Consider the following 16,666-nt stretch of genomic DNA (forward strand, 5'->3'; position numbering starts at 1 on the left):
GCTGCTAATACATAGTATATACCGTATACAGCTGCTAATACACAGTATATACCGTATACTGCTGCTAATACATAGTATATACCGTATACTGCTGCTAATACACAGTATATACCGTATACTGCTGCTAATACACAGTATATACCGTATACAGCTGCTCATACATAGTATATACCGTATACTGCTGCTAATACATAGTATATACCGTATACAGCTGCTAATACATAGTATATACCGTATACTGCTGCTAATACACAGTATATACCGTATACAGCTGCTAATACATAGTATATACCGTATACTGCTGCTAATACATAGTATATACCGTATACAGCTGCTAATACATAGTATATACCGTATACAGCTGCTAATACACAGTATATACCGTATACAGCTGCTCATACATAGTATATACCGTATACAGCTGCTCATACATAGTATATACCGTATACTGCTGCTCATACATAGCATAAACCGTATACAGCTACTACTGGGCCTATAATAGTATATACTGTATACAGCTGCTGGGGCTATAATACATAGTATATACCGTATACTGCTGCTCATACATAGTATATACCGTATACAGCTGCTAATACATAGTATATACTGTATACAGCTGCTCATACATAGTATATACCGTATACAGCTGCTCATACATAGTATATACCATATACAGCTGCTGTATCATCGGCTGATCGTTGATATAGGTTAGAACCTATATTTGTCGGGCGCCGACTGTGCATCGGTACGTGTAATAGCGGTGCGCGACCTACGATATACATTACCTATCCATGCTCCGGGGCTACTGCTGCGGTCCGCTTCTCCCCAGGTCCCGTGCGCTCTAGCTTCAGAGCGGCCTGTCAGCTGACAGGCCGCTCAGCCAATCACAGGCCAGGAGTGCCGCGACCTGTCAGCTGACAGGCCGCTCTGAAGCTGGAGCGGGACCCAGGGAGAAGCGGACTGCAGGAGCAGCCCTGGAGCATGGATAGGTAATGTACTGTATATAGTTTAAGCAAGGGCTGCAAGGACATCGGTAACGTGTAACGATAGGCCCAGGTATTATTGGGCCCCCATCGGCCAGTGTAATAGTACCCTTAGGGCCCGATCAACTATGTAACCAAGCACCGATCTGCTAGATCGCCGCTCGTTTACTGGGCCTATTCCACGCCCCGATAATCGTTAGCGAGGGCTGCAGGGACATCATTACCGATGCCCTTGCAGCATACATTACCTGTCCGGGCTTCTCTTCCGCTCCGTCTTCCTCCCCGGGTCCCGCGGCGCAGCATCAGCTCTGTCAGACCACTCAGCCAATCACTGGCCACGGCCGCCACGGCCAGTTGATGCTGCGCTGCGGGACCCGAGGAGGAAGATGGAGCGGAGGAGAAGTCCTGCCAGGTAATGTAGGGTGCTGCTTCTCCTCAAATCGTCGGTCACCCGCCGCGCACCGCTATTCCACAAAGTGATGCGCAGTGGGTGACCGATGATTTTAGGTTTAGGCCTAAATAAACGATCAGCTGATGACACGATCGTTGGCTGATCGTTTTCTCTATTCCACCGAGCGATAATCAGCCGAATCGGGCCGTGAAATAAGCCCCTTAGTCTCTGGCTAGGAGCACTGCCCCCCCGCCGCGCTATGGGGGCGGCCGTGCTCCTAATTGTCTGGACGGTGGAGAACGACTAACTGCACCAGGACGGCGCCGAGGAGGAAGGTAAGAGACACACTATAAGAGACATACTAAAAGAGACACACACTATAAGAGACACTATAAGGGACACGCTATAAGGGACATACTAAAAGAGACACGCTATAAGAGACACACTATAAGAGACACACTATGAGACACACTATAAGACACACTATAAGAGACACACTATAAGAGACACACTATAAGAGACACACTATAAGAGACACACTATGAGAGACACCCTATATGAGACATACTATAAGAGACACACTATAAGAGACACACTATAAGAGACATACTATAAGAGACACGCTATAAGAGACACACTATAAGACACACTATAAGAGACACACTATAAGAGACACACTATAAGAGACACCCTATATGAGACATACTATAAGAGACACACTATAAGAGACACACTATAAGAGACATACTATAAGAGACACGCTATAAGAGACACACTATAAGACACACTATAAGAGACACAGTATAAGAGACACGCTATAAGAGACATACTATAAGAGACACACTATAAGAGACATACTATTGGAGACACACTATAAGAGACACTATAAGGGACACGCTATAAGGGACATACTAAAAGAGACACGCTATAAGAGACACACTATGAGAGACACACTATAAGACACACTATAAGAGACACACTATGAGAGACACACTATAAGACACACTATAAGAGACACGCTATAAGAGACACACTATAAGTGACACGCTATAAGAGACACACTATAAGAGACACACTATAAGAGACACACTATAAGACACACTATAAGAGACACACTATAAGAGACACACTATAAGAGACACACTATAAGACACACTATAAGAGACACACTATAAGAGACACACTATAAGAGACACACTATAAGAGACACGCTATAAGAGACACACTATAAGTGACACGCTATAAGAGACACACTATAAGAGACACACTATAAGAGACATACTATAAGAGACATGCTATAAGAGACACGCTATAAGAGACACGCTATAAGAGACACGCTATAAGAGACACACTATAAGACACACTATAAGAGACACACTATAAGACACACTATAAGAGACAGACTATAAGAGGCACACTATAAGAGACACACTATAAGACACACTATAAGAGACACACTATAAGACACGCTATAAGGGACACACTATAAGTGACACGCTATAAGAGACACGCTATAAGAGACACGCTATAAGAGACACACTATAAGTGACACGCTATAAGAGACACGCTATAAGAGACACGCTATAAGAGACACACTATAAAAGACACACTATAAGACACACTATAAGAGACACACTATAAGAGACACACTATAAGACACACTATAAGAGACACGCTATAAGAGACACGCTATAAGTGACATGCTATAAGAGACACACTATAAGAGACACGCTATAAGAGACACACTATAAGAGACACGCTATAAGAGACATGCTATAAGAGACACGCTATAAGAGACACCCTATAAGAGACACCCTATAAGTGACACACTATGAGACACACTATGAGACATACTATAAGAGACACACTATAAGAGACACTATAAGGGACATGCTATAAGAGACATCCTATAAGAGACATCCTATGAGACACGCTATAAGAGACACACTATAAGGGACACACTATAAGGGACACACTATAAGGGACATACTATAAGAGACACATACTATAAGGGACACACTATAAGAGACACGCTATAGGAGACATACTATAAGAGACAGGCTATAAGAGACATACTATAAGAGACACGCTATAAGGGACACACTATGAGACACACACTATAAGAGACACACTTTAAGAGACACATACTATAAGAGACACGCTATAAGAGACACACACTATAAGAGACACGCTATAAGAGACATCCTATAAGAGACACCCTATAAGAGACACGCTATAAGAGACACACTATAAGAGACACACTATAAGACATACTATAAGAGACACACTATAAGAGACACACTATGAGACATCCTATAAGAGACACGCTATAAGACACGCTATAAGACACACTATAAGAGACACGCTATAAGAGACACACTATAAGAGACACGCTATGAGAGACACGCTATAAGAGACACGCTATAAGAGACACACTATAAGAGACACGCTATAAGAGACACGCTATAAGAGACACACTATAAGAGACACACTATAAGACATACTATAAGAGACACACACTATAAGAGACATACTATAAGAGACACACACTATAAGAGACACACTATAAGGGACACGCTATAAGAGACACACTATAAGAGACACTATAAGGGACACGCTATAAGAGACACACTATAAGAGACATCCTATGAGACACGCTATAAGAGACATCCTATAAGAGACACGCTATAAGAGACACACTATAAGGGACACACTATAAGAGACACACTATGAGACATACTATAAGAGACACACTATAAGAGACACACTATAAGAGACACGCTATAAGAGACACGCTATAAGAGACACACTATAAGAGACACGCTATAAGGGACACACTATAAGAGACATACTATAAGAGACACGCTATAAGAGACACGCTATAAGAGACACGCTATAAGACACGCTATAAGAGACACACTATGAGACACTCTATAAGGGACACGCTATAAGAGACACGCTATAAGAGACACGCTATAAGAGACATCCTATAAGAGACACGCTATAAGAGACATCCTATAAGAGACACGCTATAAAAGACATACCCTCGTCCTCTGCTCCTCCTGTGCTATAGGGACGTAGCAGCAGGTTAAACTAGTTAGAGCACGCTCAATGGGAGATAAGCCGTCATCAGAGGTGTCTGGCAGCAGCCTTGTCCCCACTCAGATACATGTACATATGCCGGAACCACCTGATTACTGGTATAAGAGGGGCAGGGGTGATGTGCTCAGCCGATGGGTGGCTCGCCTTATAGAGGGGAGGATATATATGGGAGATTAGACACACACTGTAATATATATTCTCCATAATGCAGTATATACTTTATAGCAGAGGGGCTGGATGACTATTATGTTGTCAGCAGTCTAGTGTATATATATATATATATATATATATATATATATAATCACCTTCACTGTATACTGTATCTCTCAGGTCCAGGACGGTGTCAGGTAAAGGCGATGGTCCCCCACATCAGTGACCCACCAAGGCTGGAGAAGGCGGGAGACATGATGGCGGCCAGGATATTAGAGCTCACCCTAGAGATAATCCACCTGATCACCGGAGAGGTGAGCCATGCGTCACATCCCCTCCCTCTTATCCCTATAGATAATACAGGGAGATGACTGGAGAGGGGAAGGATTGTTAGACTCTCTGTAGTGATCAGTGTCTCACCATACACAGGATTACACAGTAGTGAAGAAGTGGTGTGGTGAGTGTGTGGCGCCCCCTGTGTCAGGAGGCTGGAGCAGCAGCCCCATCACAGATCCTCCACCTCCATCACTGATCCATGAGCAGAAGATCCTAGAACTGACCACCAGGATGACTGAGCTCCTGACTGGAGAGGTGAGCAATGCTGCTGGGAATGCTGGGACATATAACACCAAGGTGGGAGGTGTCTGGAGGATGACGCCATCATTGTGTGTGTCAGGTTCCTATAAGGTGTCAGGACGTCACCGTCTATTTCTCCATGGAGGAGTGGGAGTATGTAGAAGGACACAAGGATGTGTACAAGGAGGCCATGATGGAGGATCAGCCGCCCCTCACATCACCGGGTAAGAGGAGACTTACTGATTATAGAGGAGACCAGGGGGGAGGGGCACCAAGACCCCCATCATCCCTCATCACATATACACAATGTACTCAGTCCCTGTATATTCCCTACAGATGGATCCAGGAGGAGAAATCCAGCAGAGAGATGTCCCCGTCCTCTGTATTCCCAGGATTGTCCAGAGGATCAGCACAACGGCCCCCCGGATCAGCACAACGGCCCCCCGGATCAGCCACCCCTCACATCACCGGGTAAGAGGAGACATCCTGATTCTAGAGGAGACCAGGGGTGAGGGGCACCGAGACCCCCATCATCCCTCATCACATATACAGAGGGACAGAATACATTGTGTATATTCCCCACATATTTATAGGGAGACATTATACATCAGCCTATGTTCAAGTAACGATTTAAACACTTTAGTCTGTAGCTCCATTCAGTACAGATTATGTCTATATATATATATATATATATATATATATATATATGTATATTTTACATGTACTTGACACCCTGCTGTTTGATGCTATATAACTAAAATAAAAGAACCTTCTAATATGTTGACTATATTTTTCTAGGTAATAAACCTACGAGAGGCCCCAGTAGACGTCGCTCTTTATCTCCCCATCGTGAAGTAAAAAAAAATCCATCACAGATCGTCCGAGAGAAAGTGCCTAAAACATTTCCATGTTCTGCATGTGGGAAAAAATTTAATAAGAAATCCAGTCTTTCTGTACACAAGAAAATTCACGCAGCTAAAAAACAATTTTCATGTTCCAAATGTGGTAAATGTTTCAGCAACAAGAAAGGTTTCGGAAGACATCTGAAACTTCACACGTCGGAGAAGCCGTTTTCATGCAAGGAATGCGGGAAGAGGTTCAAGCAGAAACATCACGTCGAGAGACACCAGAGAATTCACACAGCAGAGAAAACATTTTCATGTTCAGAATGTGGGAAATGTTTTACTCTTCAGTGTAGCCTTGAAACACATCAGAAAATCCACACGGGAGAGAAGCCATTTCCATGTGTGGAATGCGGGAAAGCCTTCATGCATAAAGTGTCTCTGAAGAAACATGAGAGAACTCACACTGGGGAGAAGCCGTTTTCATGTGGGGAATGTAAAAAATGTTTTAACGACAGGTATTCTTTTTTGAAACATCAGACGGCTCACACAGGGAAACAGCCATTTACATGTTCAGAATGTGAAAAATGTTTTGTTCTCAAAAGTCATCTTAAGAGACATCAAAGAATTCACACGGGGGAGAAGCCATTTTTTTGTTCAAAATGTGGTAAATGCTTTACGCGTAAAGATACATTTGAGAACCATCAGAAAGTTCACACAGGGGAGAAGCCATTTGGATGTGTGGATTGTGGGAAATGCTTTACGGATAAACATTCTCTGGAGAGGCATCTGATTATTCACACAGGGGAGAAGCCGGAATGTCCTGAATGTGGGAAATGTTTCACACGCAAATCAAGTCTTGTGGATCATCTAAAATTGCACACAAGGGTGAAGTCACTTTCATGTTCAGAATGTGGAAAATGTTTTCCTCAGAAATCTGGCCTTGTTCAACATCTAAGAACTCACAAAAAGGATAAGCCATTTCCATGTTCAGAATGTGGGAAATGTTTTACGCATAAATCAAGCCTCATAGATCATCAGAGGACTCACACAGGGGAGAAGCTGTTTCCATGTTCAGAATGTGAGAAATGTTTTAACCGTAAATCAAGCCTCAGGGATCATCAGAGAACACACACAGGGGAGAAGCCTTTTTCCTGTTCAGAATGTGGAAAAAGTTTTTTCCTTAAAGGTAATCTTGAGAGACATCAAAGAACTCACACAGGGGAGAAGCCTTTTTCATGTCCTGAATGTGGGAAATGTTTTATCCAGAAATCAAATCTTGTTAAACATCAAAGAACTCACACCAAGTAGAAGCCATTTTAATGTACTTTATTAGTTTTAGTGTTTGTACAGTATCCTAGGGCGGCCATCTTGCCTGGCCTGCTCTTAGAGAAGTCCTGGGTACATAGGTACAACAGACTGGAGCTGATCCAATCGACTTCTATGGTTTCGTTTACTTAATAAAAAAAAAATCAATAAATAAAAATAAAATGAAGAAGATACATGTGCTGTCACGGTGTGATTGTTCAAAGTATTAAAATAGTTATTATAAACGTTATTAAAGGGGCACTCTGGAGAAAGGGTTTTCTTTCAAACCACAGTTATATAGATTTGTAATTTACTTCTATTAAAAAATCTTCACTCTTCCAGTACTTAACAGCTGCTGTATGTCCTGCAGGAAGGTTGCTTCCATGGATAAGAGCTTCCCCAGACAGGGAGAAGCTGAGTAGTTGTTATCTGGCTGTGCTGTGTCCCTCCTCATGAGGCAGCCGGTCGTCCGCCTGGTAATAATTCACATTTTGGAGGGAGAGATTACAGTCCTTTTCCTTCTCCCCCTCTTGAAAATGTTACCTTTCCCCTTTGGGTTCAGTACCTAAAAAGACGTTCCTTCTTATAGACTAAAGCTTCTATTACACGGTACACGGGGCCATTCGAAGGAGGGAACGAGCGCCTCAAAGGAGGAAACGAACTCCTCAAAGGAGGAAACGAGCGCCAACCTGTCAGATCTGCGCCCGCTTGTTCCTCGTTCTCCGCTCGCTGCCAGTGCTGTTACATGTGTCGGCAGCGAGCAGGTAAGAGCCGGGGGGGGGGGGGGGGGGGGGCTGCTCCAGTGATTGTTAGATCGTCCGTGCAGCCCATATAAGATAGTGGTGGTCTGCTGGAGCTGCTCTTATTCCCCAGGGCTGTGGCAGCAGATCACCGCTATCTTGGCCGTTGCTGTTTCAACATGTTGAAACACAATGATCAGCCGACATCATGCATGTCATGTTAGCTGATCATTGTCTTCAATTACACTAAACGATTATCGGCCTAAAACGGCAGATAATCGCTTTGTGTGATAGGCCCTTAAGGCTGGGTTCACACTGTGCGCTCTTTTATTTGTGTGCATCCATTTTGATCCGTTTTTCCATTTTTGGATCAGATCAGGACGCTTTGTGTACGCTAAAAAATAAAGGTGCGTTTGATCCCCTTTTTTATAATGGAAAAACAGATCGAAATGAACGCACACAAATACTCGTCTGTGGCTGTGCGAGCGGCTGCCGGACACGTCTGTGGCTGTGCGAGCGGCTGCCGGACACGTCTGTGGCTGTGCGAGCGGCTGCCGGACACGTCTGTGGCTGTGCGAGCGGCTGCCGGACACGTCTGTGGCTATGCGAGCGGCTGCCGGACACGTCTGTGGCTGTGCGAGCGGCTGCCGGACACCTCTGTGGCTGTGTGAGCGGCTGCCGGACACCTCTGTGGCTGTGTGAGCGGCTGCCAGACACGGCTGTGCGAGCGGCTGCCGGACACCTCTGTGGCTGTGCGAGCGGCTGCCGGACACGTCTGTGGCCGTGTGAGCGTCTGCCAGACACGTCTGTGGCCGTGTGAGCGGCTGCCGGACACCTCTGTGGCTGTGTGAGCGTCTGCCAGACACGTCTGTGGCCGTGTGAGCGGCTGCCGGACACGTCTGTGGCTGTGTGAGCGGCTGCCGGACACCTCTGTGGCTGTGCGAGCGGCTGCCGGACACGTCTGTGGCCGTGTGAGCGTCTGCCAGACACGTCTGTGGCCGTGTGAGCGGCTGCCGGACACCTCTGTGGCTGTGTGAGCGTCTGCCAGACACGTCTGTGGCCGTGTGAGCGGCTGCCGGACACCTCTGTGGCTGTGTGAGCGGCTGCCGGACACCTCTGTGGCTGTGTGAGCGGATGCCGGACACGTCTGTGGCTGTGGGAGCGGCTGCCGGACACCTCTGTGGCTGTGTGAGCGGCTGCCGGACACCTCTGTGGCTGTGTCAGCATTTTGGGGTTCCTTTAGCTCATGAGGAAACCATCCTGCCATCCACCTGAGTGGAATATTTGGGCCTAGTCCCGGACACTGACAGAACGCAGCTCGGAGCCTGTGTTACTGAGGAAGTTCCCCTTACAGAGATGCAGGAGCTGTCGGGCTGTCTGGGTCATCCTGATGGGTAAGATATTTGTCAGGAGCTTGTCCATGTCTATAGTGGCCTGACGTCCCCCCGCCTCCCCCCTGAGCACAGATTGACTACAAACCTTGCATTGTTAGAACTATTCCCTGTATTTGCAGCGTTGACCGTAGGGGGGAATTACTTTAAGAACAAGCACATCTTGACTAGTACCGATAAGCTATAATGTTTGGCTTAAAGGGGTTGTCCTCCAAATTTTTTTAACTTTCAAATCAACTGGTGCCAGAGATTTGTAATTTACTTCTGTTTAAAAAATCTCCCGTCTTCCAGTACTTATCAGCTGCTGCAGGAAGTGGTGTATTCTCTCCAGTCTGACACAGCGCTCTCTGCTGCCGCCTCTGTCCATGTCAGGAACTGTCCAGAGCAGCAGCAAATCCCCATAGAAAACATCTCCTGCTCTGGACAGTTCCTGACATGGACAGAGGTGGCAGCAGAGTGCACTGTGTCAGACTGGGGAGCATACACCACTTCCTGCAGGACATACAGCAGCTGATAAGTACTGGAAGACTGGAGATTTTTTAAACAGAAGTAAATTACAAATTTCTGGCATTTACTGGCAACAGTTGATTTGAAAGAAGAAAAAAAGTAGTAAACAGACCCTTTAATTATAATATTTGTCTTAAAGGGGTTATCTGGGTAACAAAAGCAATATTCTAAACAATACGCAATACCCTACGCAATTCCACCCTATGTCTAATGTACATGTATAATCTTGCAGCCTTTCCCTGTTTTTCTCATCCTTATTCGCTCTGGATGTCTAAAATCCTTTACTTTGGGTCCACTCTGACCACAGTCCACTGTCTCTTTCCCTCCTTTCTGGGGGTCGAGTTAGCTGTCTATTGACTTTGTAACCCTTGTTCCCGAGCCTAGGTTTCTGTAATATGAAACATTATAGTTCTATCTGTGCTTGCTGTCAGTGAGTGCAGGCATAGGTACCTGCCTTTGTGTCACAGCTCTTTATATTGTAAGTGTTATAGATGTTCTTGGAGTCTGGATGGAACTAGAATGTTTTTATTCACAGTCAGCAAGCAGAGATCTAAACCTACACCATGCAAGCGTCAGCTCTGCTACATCATCAGCTAGTATGGAAGACATATTGGGGTGATGTGATCTAAAAACAGCAGTGGACAGGTAAGAAAGCTAAGGGGGCGAGTACACAAGATGCATGATGGGAAATGTAGTTTCCTGGCCGGCGCCATCTTGGATATAGATCGGCTTTTAGAAAAACTTGTAACTCAGGAATGGCAGCAGCTAGAAAGACAGGTGACGGCTCAAAATACTCAGGGGGACTCGGTGAGTAAGAGCAGCTAGCATGTCACTTTTTTGCTCTTAGGTGGATAACTCCTTTAAAGCAAAGCATATTCCTGGCTCTAGTAATGACATTGCTGACTCTCTGTCCATTTTCAGCTTCTGCGGTTTTTCACGCTCGTTCCCTGGGCAGACAGAGGGCCGTTCTTGTCCTCCGGAGCTGTGGGACTTGGTGTGACCCTGATTTATAAGGACTACATGGTCTCTATATGTGTCGGCCTGGAATAGGTGGTGTACATTAAGTAATGTGGTGGCTGCTCTTTCCCAGCTCCGTCTTATCCATATCTTCACACAGTGATAGGCGGAATTTGATTTCTTCAGAAATGTTTTGGTTTTCTCCCCCCGTCTACCAGGTTCCAGGTCACGCAGGTATTGCAGGGTTTCCAGGCTGGATAGTCGACACCCTGTTACTTTTCATTTGTTATTGCAGTTGTTAAGGGCCGATATTAAAGGAGCAGGTGAGCGCCCACCTGTCAGGTCAGGTCACTCGCTTGCTCCTGGTCCCCCGCTCACTGTTGGTGCTATTACACACAGGGAGCTGCAGGGGGGCTGACCGGACAATCCATAGATGGGGTGGCCCATAGAAGATAGTGGTGGTCTGCTGCCCCTACTCCTATTACACGGACAGCCAGCGGGGGGCTGCGGAGAGCTGCAGGGGGGCTGACCGGACAATCCTTAGATGGGGTGGCCCATAGAAGATAGTGGTGGTCTGCTGCCCCTACTCCTATTACACGGACAGCCAGCGGGGGGCCACAGGGAGCTGCAGGGGGGCTGCCCGGACAATCCATAGATGGGGTGGCCCATAGAAGATAGTGGTGGTCTGCTGCCCCTACTCCTATTACACGGACAGCCAGCGGGGGGCCACAGGGAGCTGCAGGGGGGCTGACTGGACAATCCATAGATGGGGTGGTCCATAGAAGATAGCGGTGGTCTGTTGCCCCTACTCCTATTACACGGACAGCCAGCGGGGGGCCACAGGGAGCTGCAGGGGGGCTGACTGGACAATCCATAGATGGGGTGGTCCATAGAAGATAGCGGTGGTCTGTTGCCCCTACTCCTATTACACGGACAGCCAGCGGGGGGCCACAGGGAGCTGCAGGGGGGCTGACTGGACAATCCATAGATGGGGTGGTCCATAGAAGATAGCGGTGGTCTGTTGCCCCTACTCCTATTACACGGACAGCCAGCGGGGGGCCACAGGGAGCTGCAGGGGGGCTGCCCGGACAATCCTTAGATGGGGTGGTCCATAGAAGATAGCGGTGGTCTGTTGCCCCTACTCCTATTACATGGATGGCCAGCAGGGGGCCACAGGGAGCTGCAGGGGGGCGGCCAGCAGCGTAAACGCTCAGTCTGGCTATGGACCAACTGCGTGATTTCACTCACTCATGAGCAATGCTTCGGATACAGCCAATTCCCACTTCCTTGGCTCATACAACTTCATTCATAGTGTATCCTGTACTGACTTGGCACTTATTTATGTGAGTGTATAGTATATGAAAAACGACAACTCACGTTTAGTAGTCTTCACTTCGACTTGGGTTTATTGTTGCTTGGTCGCAAAGTTTGGCTGCGTGTGATCAGAGCACTGGAGCTCGCTAGAGGCTAGGAGAGAGGCGCGGCAGGGAGAGGACGCCTAGCCTCTAGCGAGCTCCAGTGCTCTGATCACACGCAGCCAAACTTTGCGACCAAGCAACAATAAACCCAAGTCGAAGTGAAGACTACTAAACGTGAGTTGTCGTTTTTCATATACTATACACTCACATAAATAAGTGCCAAGTCAGTACAGGATACACTATGAATGAAGGGGCGGCCAGCAGACCTTTGCTACCGGCATCCCTTTCTTTCATCGTGCAGGTCAGCTGATCGTTGGCGCTTCACACTGAGGCCGCTACTAGAGATCTGTCTCAGGATCCTATAAGAATTGGTAGGTGGTCATCTCATAGGTATAAGATTTAGGTGTTTTTGGATCTTTTAGGTCGACCTTCCATGGTGGTCTGGGTTATTAGTCACTCCGATATTTTCAGGGCTCTACAGGGAGTGTATTCCAGCAACCTGGGTGTGACAGGATGTGTCTGTATACTGGGAGGGTGGAGGGGCGGCAGTGGGGCCAGCACATCTGCTGTAGTTCAGGATTGCAGGCTGTGTTGGCCTCCATTTAATGTGATAGTTGTCCATGGCAGTGGGTGGGGATGTGACGCATGGCTCCCCTCTCCAGTCATCTCCCTGTATTATCTATAGGGATAAGAGGGAGGGGATGTGACGCATGGCTCACCTCTCCAGTGATCAGGTGGATTATCTCTAGGGTGAGCTCAAATATCCTGGCCGCCATCATGTCTCCCGCCTTCTCCAGCCCTGGGGGGGAGGGTCCCAACAAGGACTGAGGAAAAATCGTACATGATGTATAGCGTCTCAGCACTTACACTACACCCGCTGTGTGGTACGCGTCAGAAGGTTATCCTGCAGCATGATGGGAGTTGTAGTCACAATTATTATGAAGCCCTGTAGTGGCCATTCACACACGTTGTGCTGCAGACTGGACCTCGGAGCTCCCAGCATCATGATTATGAGGTCGGAAGCTCCTAAACGGTTTAAAAGTTCGCACTACTGTTCGCAGATGTGTCACCACACTACTGTACCGACCGAGCAGATGTGTCACCACACTACTGTACCGACCGCGCAGATGTGTCACCACACTACAGGACCGACCGCGCAGATGTGTCACCACACTACTGTACCGACCGCGCAGATGTGTCACCACACTACTGTACCGACCGCGCAGATGTGTCACTACACTACGGTACCGACCGAGCAGATGTGTCACCACACTACTGTACCGACCGCGCAGATCTGTCACTACACTACGGTACCGACCGAGCAGATCTGTCACCACACTACGGTACCGACCGAGCAGATGTGTCACCACACTACTGTACCGACCGAGCAGATGTGTCACCACACTACTGTACTGACTGCGCAGATGTGTCACCACACTACTGTACCGACCGCGCAGATGTGTCACCACACTACTGTACTGACCGCGCAGATGTGTCACCACACTACTGTACCGACCGCGCAGATGTGTCACCACACTACTGTACCGACCGCGCAGATGTGTCACCACACTACAGTACTGACCGCGCAGATGTGTCACCACACTACTGTACTGACTGCGCAGATGTGTCACCACACTACTGTACCGACCGTGCAGATGTGTCACCACACTACAGTACCGACCGCGCAGATGTGTCACCACACTACAGTACCGACCGCGCAGATGTGTCACCACACTACTGTACTGACCGCGCAGATGTGTCACCACACTACAGTACCGACCGCGCAGATGTGTCACCACACTACTGTACCGACCGTGCAGATGTGTCACCACACTACTGTACTGACCGCGCAGATGTGTCACCACACTACTGTACCGACCGAGCAGATGTGTCACCACACTACTGTACCGACCGTGCAGATGTGTCACCACACTACTGTACTGACCGCGCAGATGTGTCACCACATTACTGTACTGACCGCGCAGATGTGTCACCACACTACTGTACTGACTGCGCAGATGTGTCACTACACTACTGTACTGACCGCGCAGATGTGTCACCACACTACTGTACCGACCGCGCAGATGTGTCACCACACTACTGTACCGACCGTGCAGATGTGTCACCACACTACTGTACTGACCGCGCAGATGTGTCACCACACTACTGTACCGACCGCGCAGATGTGTCACCACACTAGCGCCAACTTTCAAACTACGGATGATGAGGACATCAGTTTGGCAGGATTCAAGTGTGTTTAAAATTTCCTAAACATTTAACATTTTGTTGACTCCTAAATTTGGGGTTACTTTCAGACCAGTCACTTAAAAATCTGGTCAGGGGGGCCTCCCCATTGTTTGCAGGCCAGGTCGGGGGCCTCTCCATATTGTTTGCAGGCCAGGTCAGGGGAGCCTCCCCATTGTTTGCAGGCCAGGTTGGGGGGCCTCCCCATATTGTTTGCAGGCCAGGTCGGGGGCCTCCCCATATTGTTTGCAGGCCAGGTCGGGGGCCTCTCCATATTGTTTGCAGGCCAGGTCGGGGGCCTCTCCATATTGTTTGCAGGCCAGGTCGGGGGCCTCCCCATATTGTTTGCAGGCCAGGTCGGGGGCCTCTCTATATTGTTTGCAGGCCAGGTCGGGGAGCCTCCCCATATTGTTTGCAGGCCAGGTCAGGGGGGGCTCCCCATTGTTTGCAGGCCAGGTCGGGGGCCTCTCCATATTGTTTGCATGCCAGGTCGGGGGCCTCTCCATATTGTTTGCAGGCCAGGTTGGGGGCCTCTCCATATTGTCTGCAGGCCAGGTCGGGGAGCCTCCCCATTGTTTGCAGGCAGCCCCCCCACTGGCACAGCCAATCCTGGGGGACTATGGGGTGAGGTCCAAGCTCGGTGATGGCTCAGGGGATTCATAGACAAGCACCATCTTCTCTCATAGGAGTCAGCAGCCCAACCACTAAGGAAGAAGATCATGGACGTCTCTGTTGCTGAGTTATATGAGAACGGACAATGTCTGGATGAGGTGGAGGAGGTGACTGTAACACACGGCTGTATTGGGGGCAGTGACTATAGTTGCTAGCAGCCATGATGGTAATACCATCAGGGGCAAATACAGAGGTGGGAATTAGGAGGGGGGCAAGGAGTCCATGACATCAGTCTGAGAAAAGTATTAGGGATGGTAATGAAGATAATGATGACATCATAGGAGGAGGTGATGATATGAAAGGAGGTGATGACATCATAGGAGGAGGTGATGACATCAGAGGAAGTGGTGATGATATGAGAGGAGGTGATGACATCAGAGGAGGAGGTGATGATATGAGAGGATAGGAGGAGGTGATGATATGAGAGGAGGTGATGACATCAGAGGAGGAGGTGATATGAGAGGAGGTGATGACATCATAGGAGGTGATGATATGAGAGGAGGAGGTGATGACATCAGAGGAAGTGGTGATGATATGAGAGGAGGTGATGACATCAGAGGAGGAGGTGATGATGATATGAGAGGAGGTGATGACATCAGAGGAGGAGGTGATATGAGAGGAGGTGATGACATCATAGGAGGTGATGATATGAGAGGAGGAGGTGATGACATCAAAGGAGGAGGTGATGAGATCAGAGACAGTGGTGATGACATCAGAGGAGGTGATGAAATGAGAGGAGGTGATGACATCAAAGGAAGAGGTGATGAGATCAGAGGAAGTGGTGAAGACATCAGTGGAGGTGATGACATCAGTGGAGGTGATGACGATATGAGAGGAGGTGATGACATCAGAGGAGGAGGTGATGATATGAGAGGAGGTGGTGATGACATGAGGAGGTGATGACATCAGAGGAGGTGGTGATGATGATGGCCATTTAAGGATTAGTGTGGGGCTGTTTGTATGAATATTTCTCCCGCTTTGAGCCGGCACGTGGCCCATGTTTCTCCTTCCTTCTCCTCCATCTGTTTATTCTTCACAGCGTACTAAAAAGGTTTCCAGGAAAAACAGCTGATCCTCAGGACAGAATATGACTGGTCGAGCAGTAAGGTGCTGATACACTGCACCCCCTGCTGAATCAGCTGTCTGACACCTCTGGTACACTGGGCATGGAGCCCTGGCCCCTATAGCTGCCGTCATCATTACCCAGCTCCATCCCGGGTGTACTGCGGCCATTGGGGGGGGAAGCTGTTTTAGGCTATCACTGTGATATAAGCTAACCCTGTGCTATAGGCTATCATGGTGCTATAGGCTATCATGGTGCTATAGGCGTACAGTTATACTTAGCACATTCTGACATCCACCAGTTTGCTGTTAGAAAACCTTTA

The 16,666-nt window shown here is 47.9% G+C and overlaps 1 protein-coding gene across 2 annotated transcripts; it reads left to right on the forward strand.

The window, feature by feature from the left end:
• Positions 1 to 5,224: 5,224 nt before the first annotated feature.
• On the forward strand, positions 5,225 to 7,537 carry LOC138792222 (oocyte zinc finger protein XlCOF6-like). 2 transcript variants are annotated; one of them, XM_069969380.1, is made up of 3 exons: positions 5,225 to 5,426; positions 5,539 to 5,673; positions 6,001 to 7,537. In XM_069969380.1, exons 1-3 carry the CDS (start codon positions 5,342 to 5,344, stop codon positions 7,353 to 7,355), a joined length of 1,575 nt encoding a protein of 524 aa, XP_069825481.1. In that variant the 5' UTR covers positions 5,225 to 5,341; the 3' UTR covers positions 7,356 to 7,537. The 2 variants fall into 2 exon arrangements, with proteins under 2 accessions (XP_069825481.1, XP_069825482.1); XM_069969381.1 differs by lacking the exon at positions 5,539 to 5,673 and having other exon boundaries at positions 5,226 to 5,426.
• Positions 7,538 to 16,666: the final 9,129 nt, after the last annotated feature.

This window comes from Dendropsophus ebraccatus, chromosome 5, assembly GCF_027789765.1.
Source record: "Dendropsophus ebraccatus isolate aDenEbr1 chromosome 5, aDenEbr1.pat, whole genome shotgun sequence".
NCBI classification, from domain to species: Eukaryota; Metazoa; Chordata; class Amphibia; order Anura; family Hylidae; genus Dendropsophus; species Dendropsophus ebraccatus.

What these genes read in the sequence shown, in the direction of transcription:
- LOC138792222 (XM_069969380.1), top strand. Translation starts at nt 5,342, where the DNA reads ATGGAGGAGTGGGAGTATGTAGAAGGACACAAGGATGTGTACAAGGAG. An exon ending in GCCGCCCCTCACATCACCGG is followed by an intron (nt 5,427 to 5,538) that starts GTAAGAGGAGAC and finishes TATTCCCTACAG; the next exon opens with ATGGATCCAGGAGGAGAAAT. An exon ending in GCCACCCCTCACATCACCGG is followed by an intron (nt 5,674 to 6,000) that starts GTAAGAGGAGAC and finishes ATATTTTTCTAG; the next exon opens with GTAATAAACCTACGAGAGGC.